The 21,131-nt window shown below is 45.2% G+C and overlaps 1 protein-coding gene across 2 annotated transcripts in view; it reads left to right on the top strand.

Moving 5' to 3' along the window:
• Window positions 1-21,131, top strand: part of ADGRV1 (adhesion G protein-coupled receptor V1) — a 2,479,945-nt gene that overhangs the window by 1,091,653 nt on the left and 1,367,161 nt on the right. For both annotated transcript variants that reach the window (XM_069627623.1, XM_069627624.1), the window contains 3 exons: window positions 4,454-4,571; window positions 14,553-14,676; window positions 15,983-16,121. In XM_069627623.1, the coding sequence (XP_069483724.1) occupies window positions 4,454-4,571; window positions 14,553-14,676; window positions 15,983-16,121 (381 nt within the window). The remainder of the gene's footprint in view (window positions 1-4,453; window positions 4,572-14,552; window positions 14,677-15,982; window positions 16,122-21,131) is intronic.

The following is a 21,131-nucleotide window of genomic DNA, read 5'->3' on the forward strand; positions in this document are numbered from 1 at the left end:
CTGAGAAAGCACAAACATATGCCTGGGGAGACACCAAGAGGGTTGTCAAATATAATCATTAACAAGCAACGGCTTTCCGTGGGAAGAGACTTTGAGAAACTCTTTGAATTAAGGCTGAGCACCAGCTGCAGGAATCTGCCTGAAGTTGTAGATTCTAACAGTGTCTAGTTATTAGTTATAGTAGTAGGGTCAGGTAAGAATAGGGTTTTGGACAGATAATATTTTCTTTGGGATTTGTTTTGTGACAGATGGGCACACTAAGGGCCTCATTACATGGATTGCACTAAGGGATTACTGGCACCGGTAAGGGCACCGGTGCCAGTAATCCCTTAGCGCCATATTACGAGGTCCCTCAGTGGGTCCCGTCCTTAACGTGTGGCCAGACCACACGTTAAGGAAGGGACCCGCTGAGGGACTTCAGGGCAAATAACGGTACCACTGATAGCGGTACTGTTATTGGCTCCTTCCCCATTCCCATTGAGCCCTATCGGGGCTCCAATGGGAATGGGGAAGGGCCTTGGTGAATGGGGAATTACCGCCCGCCAACCTTGAATGGAGTGGTAATTCCCACATTCACCAAGGCGGAATCGGTAAAATACCGGCGGCAACCATGGCGCTACTAGCGCCATGGTTACTGCCGTCCGTGTAATGAGGCCCTAAGTCATTTAGGTAGGGAATATCCCCATAGCAATAGGGCGAGTTGGTTATTTTTCTTATTATTTGAATAAAAACCTTGAAAATATCAATTGTGCATCTTTTTCCTTCATCTGGTCTGCCACAGTGCGTAAAAATTGAAGCAACACTCACAGGCTGTGTGTCGCATGTTGGGGAGTGGGGTGGAAGTCCCAGGCCCCTCAGTGATTTAGAACAAGGCGATTGTAGAAGGAGATGTTGTAGGGGAGCTGGGAGAATAGAAGGGTGTGGGGCGTCACCCATAGAAACTGGATTGCAGTAGAAATGTAGTGAATCCTGCCATTAATATCACATGTGCAATGCAATTTCATTTAGAAGTTAGACACATCTTGAAATTGAGGCCTACTGCCATAGCTATGCCAGTACGCGTAATCCCGTCCGAGAGTTAGGACGGTGTGCGTGTGTCTTCTGCTTGCAGCCCTGGCAGCCCTTTAGAAGGTTAATTCATTGGAGATACACAGTTCTCCATTGTGTTTTACCATTAGTGCATGTAACCCAGAAGGAATGTGCCCTACAAGGTCAAGAGAAGGCCAGAATTGATCTTTTAAGAGCTATCCCACGAGAATGGGGGTGAGGGTTTTAGGCCTTTGGAAGTCCAGATCTTTAGGTTATAGGAGCCAGGGATCCCTGAGCAGAGGCCTCAAGCATTTGAGTGCACTGACCAGCCCAAGTCGCCTGGCCATAAAACTGTACATTTGCCTATCAATCAGGAAGATCAGAGAGCGGTGACGGACTGCCCCCACCATGTGATTTGTGCTGCGAGGTGCCAGGGGAGAAGGTATCAAATTTAGGCTGTGGGTGGGAAAGTTGTGGAGGCGCCGGCATTTCTGGGATGGAGCGGGGTTTCATGTAGTTCTGAGAAGTTATCATGACCTCGAAAGAATCCCCCTTGCTCATGTCCTTGGTAGCAGGTGCAATGTAGAGCTAGGAAATAATGAAGTGTGTAACTAAATTGACAATTAGAAGTCTTTGTACCTGAGTTGGGAAGAAGAAGATCCCCAGCTGGAAGAAGCTGAACAGAAGATGCTGGGGCCAATCGGCTGGCATCCAGTATGGAGCAGGCTATATCTGTATAGGGTCGCACCAACCAGCCACATGGATTTGTAACCTATGCAATGTACCTCACTTGTGATGCTGTGTGTCCTTAAACCCCATTGTTCGTGCTGTTTCTGTTGGAGTGCTCAGTGGCAGCAAAGTCCTTTGCTTGCACATAGTTGTATTTTTGTGAGATTAAGCCTTGTTCTCCTTGGAAGAGGTGTGCTGGGCCTTTTTCCCTAGTGGGTTGTATTTTTTCTGGTGTGTCCATCAAGGGGATACTCTAGACCCTCCACACATCTGATCTGCCTCTATCTGTACTAAAATGGCAATAGTATTGGCCTATAGGTGGCCCTAAAGAACTTGGCTTAGAAAAAATAAGAACTTGGATTAGCACATGCACAATTCGTCGTGGGCCAAGAGTCCTCTGCGTTACACAGTGGATATAATAATGAAGTTTGGTTCATACCATGGGAGGTACAGAATACTGAGAAGCAACATTTCCTGTAATATACAGTACAGAAAATAAACATTTTGCATATTCATTTAAGCTAAGCGTCACACAACCCTTGATGCCATTTGCCAAAGGTTTGGACAAGAAATTCATGACCTTGGAGTGGGTTTTCAGGTTTTTATTCCTGGGGAATGGGAGTGAGGCTGAAAGAAACACGCGGTGCACTACAGTACAGAGATGCCACACGGCAGCCATCATGCACTGCTCAGGTTCACCCCCTGTTTGACAGCCACCTCGGCGCTGCTGTTGTGAAAGATAGCGAGGCTTCAGAAGTGGATAGAGCCAGGGGAGCACCAGGACGCTCACTGTATACCCACTTCACCACAATACGGGCACATTGGAACATGCATTGGCAATACCAACAGTTTGTGCTTGTGTGTAAGCATGGGAAAGGCACTTAATGCTTTGCCAATGCTTGTTTTTAACAGGACTTCAGTGAAGGACACACACAATGCTTAAAAGTCGAGTAGCTAAAGACGAGGTTAAGACATTTTTATTAAATCATTGGTACGTTTACAACTCCAATTTAGTCATTTTCTTTAAGAAGACGGCTTTGAAAAAACACTTTGAGTGCAAAGTTTGATGGTAAGGCTTGAATAAAGTAAGCTCAAAGAGATCCCATAAGGAGGTGTTTTAGGTGGGGACGGAGCAGGAACTGGGTAGGAATGGCCATAGGGATTAGCATGGCCAAGGGCAGGTAATAGGTGGGCAAATAACCACACAATACCTACAAGCTCTGCATCTCTTCTTCATATGCCATTGCCCCCTTTCTGTGTTCTAATGCAACAGTGTCGGCTTATAGGTGGCGCTAAAGTGCCACCTAATAGCCCACACTAAAAAGGACACATGACTAAAAGTTACTTTTGAAAAAGCTTGTCTTGGCTTCTGAAAGCATGGTAAGCATTTGCTTCTGTCCAAGCAGGGTTTGATCACGTCAGAGCATTTACACATATAAGTGCAGTTTTTAGTGGGTGATGCAATATAATAAATCACACTAATCGTGCGTTAAAAAAATAAGTTAAACGTGTTCTTAACGTGGCTTTGCAAGTGAATTGCTTTCAGCCATATTTGCATTTCCATGTTTGAGCCCGGGATGCTGTCCAGGTGCCATGCGAGCCACTCATTGCTCTGTCAGCCCAGGTGAGATACTGACAGGTGGCAAAAGAAAGTAAAATAGGATAGCCACGAGTTTAACATGTCCAGTATTGAATAGGGGATAGGTTGTTAAAAGGACCCATGAAGGCCTGGATGGAACGGTGCTGGCCCACGGCACAGGATGGTCTGATGAGAATTCTACCTTCGGAGCAAGGCTTTCTTGCTAGCGTTCTCTGGCAGGTCTCATGAGTGTGCTGGGGCTTTGGTATCGCTGTGCACCACGCACGGGCCATGAGGAGTGTTTCGTTGACTCTCACCATACTTATGGGGAAGAATTCTCACACTGGCTCTACCTGCCTCTGGATATTCATGGTAGCACAGCCATCAGAAGTAAAGACAGTGCTGCCAAATATCAAATTCCTCAGCTTGTCGCAGCTGTTGCTTCCTCTGTGTATCCGGCCGGAGACCGTTTATTATGTGAACCCTGGTGCAGGAGAACTCTTGTTTTGGGAACAGGGGTGTTGCTAGGTCTGGAAAAGATCCGCGGCTACCCTAATGTTGTGACTGTCGGGACTCGGGGGGGTGTTAGCTGGCCTTTTGGTTGTAGCCTCTGAGCGTCTATCTGGGGTGGGGCTACAACCGAAAGACCTAGGGCTATAGCCTGCTCCGCCCCCACTCCAGCAGCGCCTCTGCTTGGGAAGGCATATATTCACACCTTCTCAACTAGCCACACGTGGGACACCAACGAGGCCAAACGTTTTGCAACAACAATGTAGAAAGGACACACATGTCCCGGTGCCCAGATTCTGGAACGACTCTCGGTGGATCTGTGACTCTTTCCTCCCTGCCAAGGGCTTCTTTGGGTGGATGGAGGGGAGGTAAATCAGTGCCCCGCCTGAGATTACCGCTTCCTTTGGTACATGCTATTTGGAAGGAGAGCAAATTCTCCCACATACACATGTCTTGGCTATGCTCCATCCGGGTCTGCAGATTGCTCATTTCTTGATGTGTTGCAAGATCAGCCCATGTAACGCTGCCTGCCCCATTGCTCAAAGGCACTGCAAAGCATTGTTTCCAGTAACTATCGCTCCTGCCCTCTCTTCCCCTGTCATGCAGAGTGAGCTGCGAAGACCCATTCTTTTGCAAGCGATACAGGACGGTTTGCTGGAAGGCACTGAGAAATATATCATTCGGCTGGTAGCAATGGACGATACAGAGATATCCCCTTTTGATGGTAAGATCAATACAAAATAATCTCTCTGCCATTTCTGCATTGGCTTTTGCTTCCTCTCTTTTGTGTTGTTGTTGGCCCGTGCTTCTTTTTATCCCATTGCCTTACACGTTACCATGTTTGTCCTAAATCTCTTTTCTTTCTTTTGTTTTGTGAACAAGACTAATAATTTTGGGTTTATAGTGATATAGCATCGAATGCAAAAGCATCGAATGCAAAAGACTCGAAAAAATATATTTTTGTCTCCCTTTTTAATGGGGGGGTCCCCCCAACCCCCAACCCCCGTTGGGCTGCATTTTTTTTCCATGCACTCACTAATGGAGGCTTTTATATCTTCTCTATAATACATCTTTGCAACAGTCTCTACAACAATTCTTCTGCAATGGCACAGGACTGGGGAGAAAAAGATGGTATTTAAGGCTACCAAATGCAGTGATCCGTGGTCATGATTCTCTCAAACCTTTGCGACCATTACTTTTGCCATGTGTGTGCCCAGACCTGGGTCACCAGCCTACTGTGCCCAGAGTCTCCAAATACAGTTCACTGATGAGGAACAACCTGCCTGTTGTTGCTTGCGTTTCCATGCAATGTGAAGGGAAATAGCAGTTAATTCTGAAGTGCGCCTATGGAAGAGGGGCCAAGACCGGTTTGCATATGTTTTCTCCCACGGATAATAGCACAGCCACGTTACTTAAGATGGCATTAAATCTGCAGAGAGGAATTCGCAGCAATGGTCATAATTGCATATGTACAAGTAACGTGTGCATAGATGAAATATAATGGAAGGATGTGCTAGGTACAACACATAACACCCTCTTGAGCGAATAATGTAACTAGGAAAAACTGAAAAGTGTGCGGATAAACGGTGAATTCAATCCTGCTTGTATTCCGAGTTCAGAGCTCCACACTTGTCTTGCTACTGTATCTGGGCTGCACTGGGCAAAACCTTGTTGTTCATCTGCAATGATTGCATGCCCATCTCCTATTTTCCAGACCGTGTTCTCTCTGATGGGATTGCCGACTGTAGAGGTTTGTCACAGGTGGCCTCAACAATCCACAGCCAAAAGAAGATGAGTTTTCAGCAGGATGTATTATGGCCAGAAGGCTGTGGTGGACATGGACTGAGGAGTACCCTGGTCTATTCTCAACCTTCCGTGCCCAGACATCCCTACTGCCCTGCCAGTTCAGAGACAGCAATCTAAAGCACAGCAACCCCTACTGTCTAGGGCTGTGAGGAGGGCCTAATGGCAGCGGCCTTCCCTAACTCCCTCAGCAGGTTTTCTACAGGGACCTTTGTAACTTTTGGTATGCCAAAAAAATGATTTATCAGTTCTTCTCACCCCCCCCCCCGCCCTCTCTCAAAAGTCACACTTCTGCTCTCTCTCTCTCTCTCTCCCTCTGTTTTACAGCATCTTTCACACATTTACCTTCTCTATTCCTGCCTTCTCTGCTATCCCTGTATTCTCTCTACTCTCCTCCCATCTTTCATCTTACGGGCACACCTCTCCCTCTCCTCCTCCTTCCCACCTCTCTCACTCCCTGGTCTTATTGTATCCCACGCCCCCACTTGTCCCTAGCTTCTCATCCTCTTCCTTCATCCTCTCTCACACCTCTGTTCTTTTCTCTCTCTCTACCACGTTCCTCCACTTCTACTCAAACCCCATTCTACTACTTCTATCGTCTTCTGCACCCCCACCCTCCAGTCCGATTCTCTCACCTCACTTTCCCCTTCATACACACCCCTAACGTGTCCACTCCCGTCCTTCTACGCTCACACTCATATTTCTATTCTCTCTCAAATTCACTGCCCCAGACACCCTCGCTCATACTCCTTCTACTACTTTCACTTGTACCACTCTCTCTCACACACAATACCGTACCTGGTGTCCCTCATGGGACTGCCACATTCTTTGAAGAACTTCTCTCCACAGGCTGGTCTTAAGGTCTACCAACTCCATCCAACGCCTTTCATCCTCATTCTGTCTTGCTCGGCTTTCATTGGCCCAGCCTGCCCCCTGTCAGTCCTCCCCAGGTTCCCACTGGTTGTTTCGGTCAACGGTCTTCTTGGGACAATCTAACCCTACCCTTTGCCAATGGGGTTGGGTTTGTAAAATACAGCTTTGAAAAATTCTGTTAAGGTCTGCCCCATTTTGGTCTATGCCACATTCTCCCAGCTGGAAGGTAATAGATCACTCTCACCACATAAGTTTACCCCACCATATAAGTTTGACAAAGTTCTATTTCCTTTTTCCTCTATGGCTGAAATTGATGGAATCCTCTGTGTGACTGGTCAGCAACTGGAAGTAGTGGATGCTGTGTGATGCTCCGTTTTCTTGTGTGTATCCGGTCTGGATTGTCTTTGCAGCCACCAGGGACAGTTTGTTTGTATCTTTATTTATAGTGCGCTCCAAACCCAGTGGTATCTGGGCGCATTACAAGGATATGCATTTTCTTAGTCACACAAAACGGCAATACAAGAGTATACAATTTCTTAATTAAAAAGCAGTCTACATTGCAGGCATATATAATTTCTTAGATACAAAACATGGGCATACAGTTTAAAGATACATAGAAAGTGTCATGGAGAAGGGTATGGGATAATACGATTACAGAAAAACAATAATGGAGGGTATCGTACAGTTGCCAAGGGATGGTGTTACTATGCACCGTTAATGTTAGGGATGTCAAGCAAGGTCTACTGTGGTGAGTGTTGATTGCGATGTTGGTTCTGAAAGGAAAAGAGAAGAGACCTGGTCAGGAAGGAGGCCTCATGGTATTGTGAACAAGATAATGGTAGCAATGCTGTTACACCACAGCACACGCTCAGGGGAGTCAGGGATGGGACCCCTCTCCAGCTCTCTCACCCCAACTCTGGGGTGGGAACAGCTCAGTCAACTGCCCTGCTAGGGCGCCTACCCGAGAATATAAGGGGTTTACTCCCCTTTGACAGGGTAAAAACCATGACCCTGTCACAATGTCCCTTTAGGGAATGTCTGTGGACGTTGAGCTTTATCATGTCCCTGTCTTTGGAATCATGTTCTTTTACATGCCTTGACTTGTCAAATGACTTGTCAAATAATTACTTATACCTATGCTTTATCTCTTTATCTTTGAGAGAGGCAGGAGGACGTTGCTAGAGACAGACTTGAGAAATGTGAGTACGTGTTAACAAACTGGTGTCAAGTTAGAGTCGTTGAATGGGAAGAATCATAGGCTGATATAGAGAGTATTGGAGGCCCAGTCAGACTGTTAGATTTAGGGTCTGGTTTTTCTTGCACATTGATGTGTGCCGCACCAGGTCTTTGAAGTGAGTGCAAAACATAAGTGCCATTTTGTGAGTTTAGGGAGAGAGGGGACCTGAAGGTGAGAACTGTTTGGATGACTGTGAGAGAGACGTGCATGCATGGGCATCATTTTAGTTGGGGACAAGGGTGTTAGTCCCCCCACTTTTGTGGCACACCATTTTGTCTCATTCATTTGGCAGGGGCCCCTTTCCTTTAGATGTCATGTCCCCCCCCCCAACATTTTCTGTAAAGTTATTTCATTGCTTGCGTGACTTTGATTTTGCCACCTATAAAAGTCTGGAGAAAATAGCAGTGATTGAGCGAGGCAGGAGGAGGTACCAGACATTCTGCGTCTAAGTGACATTCATGTCATGAGCAAAACAACCTGCTGTGCTTAGCTGGGAAGAGCAGAAGGGTACGAGAATCCTGGAGGGCAGCTTGTGTGAGCCTCACGCGTGGACTCATGTTTGGGAAGGATGTAGCAGAGGTTCAGGGAGGTGAAAGATACCAGCCACTAGTCAGAGCCAGCCTTGTGAAGGGCAAGACACATGCCATTGGCTGACACTTGGCAGGAGGAGCGGGAGCAACAGAGAATGACGCATGCACACTTACATTTTGTGGGAGGAAGTAGGAGAGATTCGGGCAGGAAAGATCATTCAGTGACACATTGGGACAACATTGGGACAACATGTCAACATCCAAATGACCGAGATGCAGTGTGAAACATGCTGGGAAAATAGTAAGCATTTCTATTTTAAAGGATGTTGTTCTTTTTCTCTGGCATCAGTGCTGGTTTAAGGTTGGTCTCATCAGTAGCAGTCCTGGATACGCGATATTTATATTCCAGTTTAGGCATGTTATTTATTTTCATAACATCTATTCTTTTTGTTATTTAGTGTGCTTAGAGCTAGATGTCCTTAGGGTTGCTACCATGACCAGCACTAAAGTAATAGATGTATTTATTGAGGCTCGTAGTCTATCACGGTTTCCTTTGGCGGCCATGTGGGCCACAACTGGAATTTGAGAGGGACACAATGGATGTAACCAGTCCTGCATGAAGAAGCACTGTTTGCGATAACAGGAGCACTCAGGAATTTAGCAGGAAAACTAAAATATATAGTTGGCCCCCCTCCACCCTCTCTCTGAAAAGTTCCAATCTGACCAATTTAACCCATTTCAAATTTACTCCAGCCTGCAAAATTCTTAACATCAGCAGCTGTGGCTGATCTGTAGTCCCCTATAAAGGGTGCTGACCTTCTTGTTCCTTTGCAAAGTTGCATTTAGATCTAGCAGAGGCACCGAGTCAGTACATATCATGGTAACAATGTGGTAATGCACGATATCAGACGAATGGCAGATAGCTTACTTTTTTCATGCTGTTTGGTGGATTTGGCCAACACTGTTGACAATACCATCAACCTGGGTATTTTTTGCTTACTTGGGCATTCTACGTTTTTCATATGCATGAATTTCATCTTATTTGTGAGTTGCCCACCAGTGAATGGCACCTGCATCATTCTAAAACAAGGAAAGAGGACCCAGGGTTGGAGTCGTCCCGTCCCCTGCACACTCTATGGATACGCAGCAAGGCGTAGTAACTTAGGAATTTTAGTGCTTTATCAATAACTTTTGTATGAAAACACATTCAATATTAGTGTACTTAGCGAAGACCAAGGAGAGATAAGCGTGGTCATATAAAGGGAGAGACGGCTCTCACATGTATTCATAAACACATATTTTGAAGCGAAGACAGATAAAAACAGCAATACATTGTCTGCATTATCATGATTGACAGAGGTTCCACGATGATTGGCTTGACGCGTTTCGAGGACAAGCCTCTTTTTCAGAAGCCTTTGTGGATCTGTTGGTGAGCATCATGTACATATTGGTAAAGAAAAATCAGATCAAGAGGTGATGTTAGACATGGCTCCAATAGGCTCGTCAATTAATTATTGTGAAGTCACATATCTAGTGTGCTTTCTAGTCTAAAGGAATACATTCATTTAATAAAAATGGAAACAACGGTACAGACACTAAGCATTTCAACACTCAGTACATCATATTACGTGATAGGAAAAGGGGTCAATAATCTAACAGACCATACTTAAAGTGTACAAGTTGATTTCTCATAATCTCATGTGAAGAGGCAGAGTAAACTGTCAAAGATGTCATGAGCAGTTCTAAATAAAAGTGGGTACTTGGTCAAGTAAGAGGCATGTGGGTAAAAAGGTCAAGGCATTACCTTGATGTTCGAGTAGTTCACAGTATTGCTATATAGGGTCTGAGTCATACCGCACTCAACGGTCTCATTCCTCGGGGCGATGATCCGAATCTCGTAGAGAGTGCATGGGCACTGAGGAAAAGTAATCATAAATGAGTTAGAATCACCAAAAGAGGTATATATAGCAATTCTTATAGGTGTACTCAGGGGTATGAAAGAATGGATACTATACATAGTCACTGGTAGACCTACATATCTAGAGAGAGAAGCATGCTCAATTGGGTTGGTGAAATCCGGGTTGTCATAGTGTCAGTCAGAGTAGACATAAAAAGTCCTAAATGACAAGTCATGCACAAGGAATACCTCGGACTGAGTGAGGGCGTCTTACACATAATCATACAATTTAAGTGGAATCCCACGTGCAGAATAGGTTCGCTGCCTGAGTGCATGAACACTATCTATACATAAGATTGCTGGAGCGGGGAAAGCACAGGTTCAAGGGTAGAGGTTCAAGGAAATAAAGAACCCCACGTGTGGGGAGGTATGGTGAGTAGAAAGCAAGTGCACTGTTCAAATTGAAGTGAAAAAGAAAAAGAAGAGGAGATTTGAAGGAGGCTGACCTGTTCTAAGCCAAACGTGTGGCAGGACGCCATCTGTGGCAATGATCTCATCCAAGTGGATAAGAGGGAGTGTCAGCAATTCACACTTGTATTAACGATCGGCCGCAATGGCTGAGAGTTGATGGTAAAACGCTGTGTAGCACTTTCTGAAAAGTTAATGAACTATTTAAATTATTAAATGGCAAACAAAGGTGCCTCAGTAGCAAAGCTCGTAATGAGGGGCGAAGTATGCGTACCTGATTAGAGTCGTGTGTGAAGAGCAGCGTGTCACTGGTTTCGAGTCGTGTAAGGAAAGCAGCGCATCCCGTTGCTCGATCCGTGTCCAAGGCGATCAGGGATCGTATGAAAACTGGCGGGTCTTTGGCATATGTTACTGGGGTTACTGGCTGAGGAGGATCGGGAGCGCGGAATAGATGAAGGACTAGCTAGGGGAAGGTAGCGTGAAATGTGGCGGACTCTTAGACTGGAGTAGGTGTTATATTTATCACTGGTGGTATATATAACGGTTTATGTATTCTGTAAAGCTAAAGTAGAAATATATACCTCAAATCATCGCATTAGTTTCTACATTTATACAAATGATGTCTATCATATCAGGTGTTATATTGCCTCATGTGAACATGTTGATGTATATGGACATCCAAATATGAATGAAAAAAATATATAATGAGTCCGCATAGTACAATCGTAAAAAATCATAACCACAAGTTACATTTATATGCCATATTGGTGCAGCAGCCTTAGTAGAGCACATATTAACTTATTGAAGTTAAATAGTGACATTGCGGAGCTTCATGCATTTGTGTATAGAACTTTAATCCTGCTATTGCAATGTTTCTACATCGGATATGCAGATGAATAGACATCTATAAAAAGTTGTGAATAACATGAATATATTTAAATATATTCATACGGGTACAATCAACAAAAATGCTCACAGAACATTACATATATCTTTAAGTAAAGAAAGTTAACAGCTAATTGGTGCTACTCCTAAGTACATCACCCATAATCACTCCCAAAAGTGGTGTGCACCTACTTTTCTCCCTTTTTTACCTGCATCATTCTAGCTGGAGAACACACCACTGCCATGAAATGAACCACAGGGCTCATCCTAGCCCCGTCATTTTGTATGTGGATCTTCAGCATCTTGCCATGTTTTCCCTGATTCTACTCAGAAAATAGGAGACCTGTTTATAATTAGTAAAAACGTACAGAACATGTATACAGGAAGTGGGTTGGGATTAATTTACACTGAATGGAGTTCAACCCCAGTAAACTGAAATGCTGTTCTGCAAGTAGGCTTTGACTGACATATTTTCAGTAATCAAGCTTAGCGGTCACTCCCACAACCTTACCAAGCGTGGAAAAGAAATATTTGCACCCAGGAAGGGCGCTCAGCTATTCAGGTGGCTGGAACAGCGGACGAGAATATACATTCCCCGCCGGCTGTCCTAGCCCCCTGAGCCCTTGTCCGGGTGGTTCCATTTGTTTTTGTTGTTAATGTGGGGAGGCAACAGGGACCACCTCCCTGTTGCCTCCACACCCACCTCCCCCAATAATCACCTCCCAACACCTCCCTCCATCCACACTTATCTGTGGGACTGGAGCCCTGTGCTCCGGTCCCGGTTCTCCTCCCGTCTCTTAGTCCCTTTTCCATATGGCGGTGGATATCATTTTATTTTTTCTCATCGGGAGATCGGCTGTGCAAGCAGCGCAAATCTCCAGAGGAAAAATAATGAAAGCCATTTGCACCCCGGATCAACCTCGAGGTGTGAATGGCTTTCATGCCTGCTTGGAAATCATGTGGCTCTGAACAGATACAAGCCACAGAGAGAGTGTTACTGGGTAAGTAATGTCTGCCAACATGGGCATTGATCCCTACCCCCGCCTATTACCAAGCTTCCAAACCCTGATGTTGAGAGGGACTCCAATTTGATACTGCGTCCTCAGATTGGTGCTGTTCCCAAGTCATGATTTCATGGTGTCTTTTTGGATCTACACGAGAGTGCCACTGCTCATCTACAATGGAATGTAGCAGCCAACATCTTGCTGAACCAGGCCAACATAAAACAAGCACTTTGGGCACTTCATTATTTACTTGCTTCCTCTGAAAGAGGAGTTTAAATTTGGGTGCCTTGTTCAGCGAGCTTTTCGTTAGACAAGGACAATTGTCTTAAAGACAATGATAATGATAAATATCAGCTGCTTGCCTCTCCAAGGAAGCAGAAGTCTGTTCAGCAAAGATCACTGGCAGCTTCAAAATGCAGGTGCCAGTGCACTGGCTTCCAGTCTTTACTGTGCTGGGAGACCACTTTTGGAAAAACGTCCCTAGAATGTCCACCGAACTGACAACCATTTTAAGTTTGCAAAGCTTCTGAGGGTTGTCTTTGGTTGATTATATCACTCCACACTATATAAAATCCATATGTTGAATTCCGCTTCAGTGGCAGCAACATGCCTCTCTGAAAGTGGTACATCTGCTTTAAAGGTATAATAATGATCATTGTAATAATAATAATAATTAGTATCTGGCGGGAGACAATCTGAATGCAACAAGCATTCCGATTGGCTCTCGCCAGATCCCTACCCGGCCGGGAATCCCTCTGTTGGGATTCCACGGACTTTGTCCCCGGCAGGGGGCGTGACAACCCCTCAGCCAATGAGGAGGCTCGAAGCGGGGCCATCCCCGCTCCGAACCTCCCCGCGGCTGAGAGGCTGCCTTCGCCCCCCGCCGGGGCCCCGGGTAAGTCTTTTTTTTTTTTTAATTCCCTTCCCTCCCTCCCACCCACCAGATGGCCCCGCTTCGAGCCTCCTCATTGGCTGAGGGGTCATACGTTTTTTGTTTTTTTTTCCCCACTCCCACCCTCCCAACCCCACTTACCTTCTTTTTGATCCTTTTTCGGGAGCGAATGCGCTGGTAAAACTTGTGTTCCCAGCGCGCCCGCACCCGATGGCCGCCATGGAAAGGGAAAACAGACTCTGTTTTCCCTTTCCATGGCGGCGGCCATTTTCTTTTTTTCTTTTTTTCTCCCGAAAAAAAAGCTTTTAGTGCTCCGGTCACGCAATTTTTGCGGGCCGGGGTACTAATAGCAATAGAACCCTCGCCTCGGGTTCTATTGCTTAAATAATAATAGTGATTACATTCATTGTACTCTGCGTTACATTTGCATTTCAGTGCTCAGAGAATAAATCTGATGGCATCTACAAACTCTCAGCGCTATTGTTACTTTGTTGCTCAAGCACAGTTGATATTGTGGACCTATTGTTTAGTATTAAAAGAAGTAATCAAACACCCTGAGTAGTACGATTTATAGTGCCTTTTTTGCCACTACTTGTGCTAAATTGCTATATTTTATTTTTCTCGAAAAATATTCACCCACTCCAAATTTACAGTCAGTAACCATTTTAAAACGGTGTTTTTAAAGGTTAATAATGACCTTTTCATCCGTTTGTGTGAGAAAAATTATAATAAACAGTTGCATTAGTTCAAGAAAGAAGTCCAATGTGAAAGCTCTCATAATCTCTGCAACAAGTCTTCATGTCTCACCGGGTTGTGTGGTTCGCTGGCTTTGGTAGTCCTGAGTAGTGTTGCGTGCCTGGCAAATTGGCACATTCAAGGAAATGGCACATCTTGAAACAAAGAGGGGGCCATTCTTCCGTCTTAAGAGTAAACCTCTATGCGCACTCACTTGCCTGAGACGGCTGCCCAACACTGCCACATATGCTAATCATTATCATTATTACATTCCAACGTCACAGCTATCGCAGTGCTACCACTCTATGGCAGTACTAAACTCACTGTTGACATTTGTGGTACTGCCGTGTGGCATGGAATGACTTCTTCTTTCTGCTACAGGTACAGCCACCATCATTATTCTTGGAGACGAAGGCGCATCGGGCATGGTTGGGATTGCTTCCACATCCAGCCATGTTTTAATTGGCGAACCGTCCGGAAGTTACAACGGAACCACCCTTATAAGGTATTTGGGATTTTAGCAAAGTCATTAACTTTTCCACTATCGTTGTTTTAGATTTAAAGACTGCTTTACTGTGTAATGAAGGAAATATAGAAAATCAGAAATATTGACGTACGGTTTAGTTAACAAATTACATTTACATTTACATTTCTTTTAAACTTGTGTAAATCGTTCGTAGAAAAACAAACATGTTTATACTGATGTCAGAAAGATCATAGCAATGAATGTTTCAGCAGCCCATCTCTCTGGACTGAACAGATAATTTGACATTTCATCAAAAAAGGACATGAGTGCTGCCTTCAGACTGTGTTCTCCTGTGAAATGTTGTGTTGCAATTGATTGAGAACATTTTACCCTTGTTCTTATCCTCACCAGAGGTCATTAATTGGATGAGTAGGAGGTTCATGCTTGTGCGAATCACGAATAATACCTGTTCACCAGAGAAGTTGTGAATTTAAATGCCATTAAGGAATTGATTTCTGTTAATTTTTTAGGATTGGAGTTTTCTCCAAAATCACGAATACCAAATTTATATGTATCTTTGTGCAACAAAAATTATAGGAAATTGTATACACACATATAAGATATCACAAGAGATGTGTAACAAGTACAAAGCGTAAAAAAAAATCTGTTTGTGAGAGTAGTAAACTGATTTTGTAAAACAGGAGTGTATTTTATATTAAAAAAAAACAATGTATTAAATAAAAAGTAAATCTACTAATTAAAAAATTATTCCTGAAACAAAGGAGATATTTATACATTTCGGACTACCAAACCAAAATTTCCCCAATTCACAAAGTGGCAGAGGAACAGATTGAGCAATTTCTCAATCTGATTCGCAATTTGGCTCATGGAAAAAAGTTGCCAACATCTAAAGGAGACTTCACCTTAATAATTAATAGCATTGTACATAGTGTGGCAAATCTACAAGTAATTTACACTGAATTCTGCTTTGCGTGAAAGTGAACAAATTTACCCAAATTAATGTTTCTTACATGGTTTGGGCGTCATGGAGGAAAGGGTGACCTCCTTGCGCTGGTCTGGAGCTCTAGGGGGCGGAAGAAGATTCATTTTCAATACTTTATTATGCTCCCATTCTTACTATCAGCATGCATTACTTTTAGTCGATATGGCTGTCAAATGTGCATAGAAGATATTTCACAAACTATCACTTCAAATTTAATGAAACTACAGTTTTTATTTGGAATCCTAACTATATTCAAAATGAAGACATCAACTGCATTTCAATGAAAATATTAATCCATTCTAAAATGTGTAAAATAAATAATCAATACTGTCTCATCTGCAGCCTAGTCCGGGGACCAGGGATTTTTGGTGAGATCTCTGTAAGCTGGAACATAACACCGCCTCTTGGGAAGGAATTTGCTGCAACTTCTGGGAAGCTAACAATGCGAGATTTACAATCTGCAGCCGTAATTCTTATTCAGGTAAGTGAGACTGTAAAGGACTGTGGTTACACAGTCACTGCTTCATTTACTGTCACCAAAGCAGTTTCCTTAGATTAAATAAGAATGTTAGTGTTCATCTTACCATTTCCCTGTGGTGGTAACTGTTCAGCTACCCAAAATCCTCTTTTCACTGAGCTGTCTCCATGATTCACAATACACCTGATTCACAGAGACGTGCACCAGAGCAAATTTGAAGATGACTATGAACATCTCAGGTTTCTATTTGCTACCTCATCCCCTTATCCCAGATAGGCACAGCCTAAAACTGGAGCAAATCTGGAGATGACCGTGAACATCTCAGATTTGTATCTGCTACCTTATCCCAGATAGACACAGCCTAGAACTTGAGTGAACTAGGAGCTGACCATGAACATCTCAGGTTTGTATCTGCTACCTTATCCCAGATAGACACAGCCTAAAACTGGAGCAAACTAGGAGCTGACCATGAACATCTCAGGTTTGTATCGGCTATCTTATCCCAGAGAGACACAACCTAAAAGCACAACCTAAAACTGGAGCAAATCTGGAAATGCATGAAGAACCTTTGAGATTTTCTCCCAATAGAAAATACATTCTCTAATAGGCATCTCACAGAAGCTCCATGCAGCTCTACATGCACTCCAATGTTACTCTTTGTGACTCAGGTATAAGGTAGCAGGTGCAAATCTGAGATAAACACGGTCATCTGATATTATCCAGTGCAACATTTTTGTGAATTCGTCCCACTATGTGTCATCTAACAATGAAAGAACTTTGTTTACGTGCGCAAGTACCAATGTTTTTCATGCCACAATGCATTTTTTAACAGATGAAATAATCTAACATCACTGGCATTCTGCCATTACTTTGTGTGTAGAAGCCGAGTCTGTTTTGATGCCAACTGACTTTTTCTATTTGGGCCCTACACTACTTAGCCAGACAGTGGTGAAGTGTGTACTTTGGAACGTCTACCCATTTAGGGGCTTTGAGATTGCCAACGACCCATCCATCACAGATCTCTGCCACAAAGAATGACAGCTTGTGCCTATCATGTCTCTGAACTGTTCTGCCTCTGCTAATGCCAGCCGGTGCCTTCTGCGTACTCAGCATAGCAAAGTAAAGCACCTCTTTATCCCAGCAATCCATTCGATGTGTGCCTCTTCTTTCAGGACCTGGAATTACTTACTGCAAAATGTTTTTTTAATAGTTTATTTGCATAGCAGTCAGGGCCGGTCCTTGCATCAGACAGTGCAGACGGCTGCCTGAGGTGCCAGGCTCTATGGGGCGTCATTCTGACTCCAACAACACCATTGTCATCATTTTAAGTAAACTTTAACATAGACATGAAAAGCCCTTTCTTTGCCATGCTCCGGCTGTAGCACAAGCACAGCAATTTATAAACATCAATTATTTTCTTTGCAAAATAACGAGTGTAAAATTACTAAAAAAGCTTCTTTTTAATATTAGTACCTGGCGAGAGTCAAGCAGAATGCAACACGCATTCTGATTGGCTCTCGCCGGGTCCTTACCCGGCCGAGAATCCTTCGATTCTCGGCCGGGACTCCAGCTGCCTTGTCCTCGGCGGGGGGCGTGGCAGCCCCTCAGCCAATGAGGAGGCTCGAAGCAGGGCCATCCCCGCTCCGAGCCTCCCCACGGCTGAGAGGCTGCCTCCGCCCCCCTCTGGGGACCTGGGTAAGCCTTTTTTTGTTCCCTTCCCTCCCTCCTCCCTACCCCACCCCACTTACCTTCTTGCTCCTGAGTCCTGCGTCCCTGGTGGGGGACGATGGCAGCCTCCAGCAGTGTGGAGACGCCGCGCCTCCACACAGCTGGAGGCTTCCATCATCATTTTTTTTTGTTTTTCCCTTCCCCTCCCTCCCGCCCTCCCAACCCCACTTACCTTCTGCTTCTTTTTTTTTTCGGGAGCGGACACGCTGGGAAAACTTGTGTTCCCAGCGCGTCCGCTCCCGAAGGCCGCCATGGAAAGAGAAAACGGACCCCCGTTTTCCCTTTCCCGGCAGCCATTTTCTTGGTTGTTTTTTTTTTTTTTCTGTCCCGATACGCCGCAGCTTTTCGGGACAGAAAAAAATGCTTTTAGTGCCCCGGTCACGCATATAATGCAGGCCGGGGTACTATACCTATAACTAGTTATTCGCTCGGGCCTATAACTATGGGCCCCGGGGCATTACCTGAGTCGGTAATGCCCCCGCCGCTCGGGTCATATTGCTTAATTAATACTGTGCAACCAATGTAAACACTATAGAGGAATGGGCGTTCGGAATTTAGTATTACACTGTAATACCACGTGGCAAGGTTGGGATTGTGGACCGTAGAAGCAACAATCTGTGTTTAGAAGTCCACAATTCACGTTTCTGCCTCGCCATCCATGGTGTCAATGAAACAATGCAATCAACTTGAATATTAGTGACTGTCTGCAGGCTAAAATGGTCCTGCAGAGAAGTGATACAGCACCCTCATGTTCTTATACATTTTGTGGGTTGTCCTTGCTTCCTGAGCACTCTGCAATCTGTCGCAAAGGTGCCCCCAGGCCAGGCTTCCCCATGCTGCTGGTGTTTGCTAAGAGACAGCACAGGGCACACATAGACACATAGCTGCACCCAGACACACACCAAGGGGCATACTGGCAGTGGAGAAGCACCTGGTTGGACACATATGAGAGGGTGGTGATAAATTGGGCATGGGAGGGGAACAGGTGCCGGTTACACTGCCCCCCCCACCACTGCCACCTAAACCGCCCACCTCGAGTGAATTAAGCAGAGCCCAGGCAAATACCCCTGATCAGGTTCACTGATACAGATCTGACACATGAAATCGTAAGCGAAACAGATGAAACCCAATGACCCCATCTCCTTATCTTAGTAAGACATTTCAGACTCCAGCAATCACCCATCTTCTGTTCATCATGTTTGGTAAAACGAACAGAGCTGAAGAAGGACAAAACAGGATAGAGACAATAAATGGTGTTGGTGGCTGCAGAGTTAACGAATGCCCAGCAATAACTAATGTATAAATGTTTATTGTTAGCACACACATTGGTAGGCAATTGAAATCGGATCAGTGTTTGCACTTGCATATCGGGTGAGTGATTGGAAAGGTAGGGGCAGGAGACCGTTCATTCTCACAGAAGAGCTTAAGTGTGTGCTTTCAGACTTGAAGGAGAGAGTTAACTGATTGTAACATTGAAGTTGCACTAGAATATTTGCATAAGAATGTGTAAAGAAGTTAGATGTCCCCACACAAGTAAGTTTCCCTCCCACCCCCCCATATCGTCTCTGAAGTTAGCACCTCTCCAAACATTTTGGAGGTGGGGGGCCCAACAATGCTTCCCGTCTGGGGTGCAATCTGGTCTAAGACCAGCCCTGATAGCACTTACTGGGGGTCATTACGACCCCGGCATTAAGGGTTTAACGGTGCCGTAAAAGGTGTTGGCGCCGTTAAACCCTTAACGCCTAATTACGAGGTCCCTTTGCGGGACCCGACCTTAACGGCTGGTTTTACCAGCCGTTAAAGTAGGGTGCCGCAAAGGGACCTCAGTGCTAATTACGGTACCGCAATTTGCGGTACCGTACTTAGCGCCTTCCCCAGTCCCATTGAGCCCTATGGGGCGAAAATGGGAATGGGGAAGCGCCATGGTGAAATGGGGAAATACCACCCCGCCAACCTTGGAATGGGGTGGTATTTCCCCATTCCACCATAGCGGACTCGTTACAACACCGGCACCAACCATGGTGCTAATAGCGCCATGGTTTAGCGCCGGGGTTGTAATGAGGGCCACTTTCTTAGCAGATGTATTAAAAGTAAACAAGATGAACAGTTAGGGATGGGAGACAGATTGGATAGGAGAAGCATAGAAAGAGCACCACACCACACATTAGTGGATTATCTGCAGACACAAACATAACAATGGTTTGTTTTCCACTTGCAGTGGCGGAGGACGGGGGGTGGTTCTACTTGCACCAAACGGGAGACAGGTTTAGGCGGCAATGGTAAACACTTGTTTGGCTTCTTAGTACTTAAGCCCGCCTCTTACCTGTCTCCGGCGTCCCCACATCTACCTGAGTTCTGGAATCGCCCTGGGGGTGCTGCACTGGGATGAAGACCAGGTCATGAAAGGTAAAATGTGCAGGAATACCCCAAACCCCTACAAATGAACACTAGGTTAAGGTAAATACACCAGCACACAAGGAAAAGCAGACCAAAGAATGCTGGAGTACAGTTCTGTGGTGCTCGTTATATATGTGGATTAAATCAGTCCCCGTACACTAGCAGTTTAATACTTTATGTAAAGGAAAGAACAACACACTACACATAGGTCCTATGCCTATGCAGCTGCATATAAACAAGTTAAAAAAGACTCCTTTAGAATATATATAGCCCTTTTATAGTGTGCTAGAAAATATATATATAAAGAGACCCAACTTGGAAGGCAGTCTAGTTAGGGCTGACCTAAGGGACAATGTGCAACAGATGACCAATTAAAGTGCTCCTGTGATAATAGATGGCTCTTCTCAGGGCAGCCGGATTGCCCCAAAGGTCTTTCCTGCCCGGCTGCTTATGCCAAAGGTGACCCGGCACGAGCAGCACCAGTGTGAGTGGCCTCCGCGAGCAGCGAATCCTTGTCGGGTCACGTATACCAGCAGCGGCCCTGCGCCAACTGCAGTAACAGGGGGCCCAAGCAAAATCAATCAGCCTGGGCCACGTGTGCCGGAAACAGGCAAGGGATTCATGGCAACTCTGCCATGGAAGGCAGAAGACAGGCCCAGCCGCTGTTATACAGCGCTCCCCTCTTCACTTGGGACCGCTGTGTAAACATTTGTGAGGTCCGGGAAGCAGCAGTGTTTGTGCAGTGTTGCCCGCTTCACATAGGGAGTGTCCACGAAGGTCCAGACTGCGGCGACGAGAAGGCGGCGTTCCCCTTACTCGCAGGGATCACCCATCCACAGTGCCTGGGCCATGGCAGTGATAAGTGTGGTGCCCCTCCTGGCAACGGGA

The sequence above is a fragment of the Ambystoma mexicanum genome, chromosome 6p, assembly GCF_040938575.1.
Source record: "Ambystoma mexicanum isolate Mex_15411 chromosome 6p, UKY_AmexF1_1, whole genome shotgun sequence".
Lineage (NCBI taxonomy): Eukaryota > Metazoa > Chordata > Amphibia > Caudata > Ambystomatidae > Ambystoma > Ambystoma mexicanum.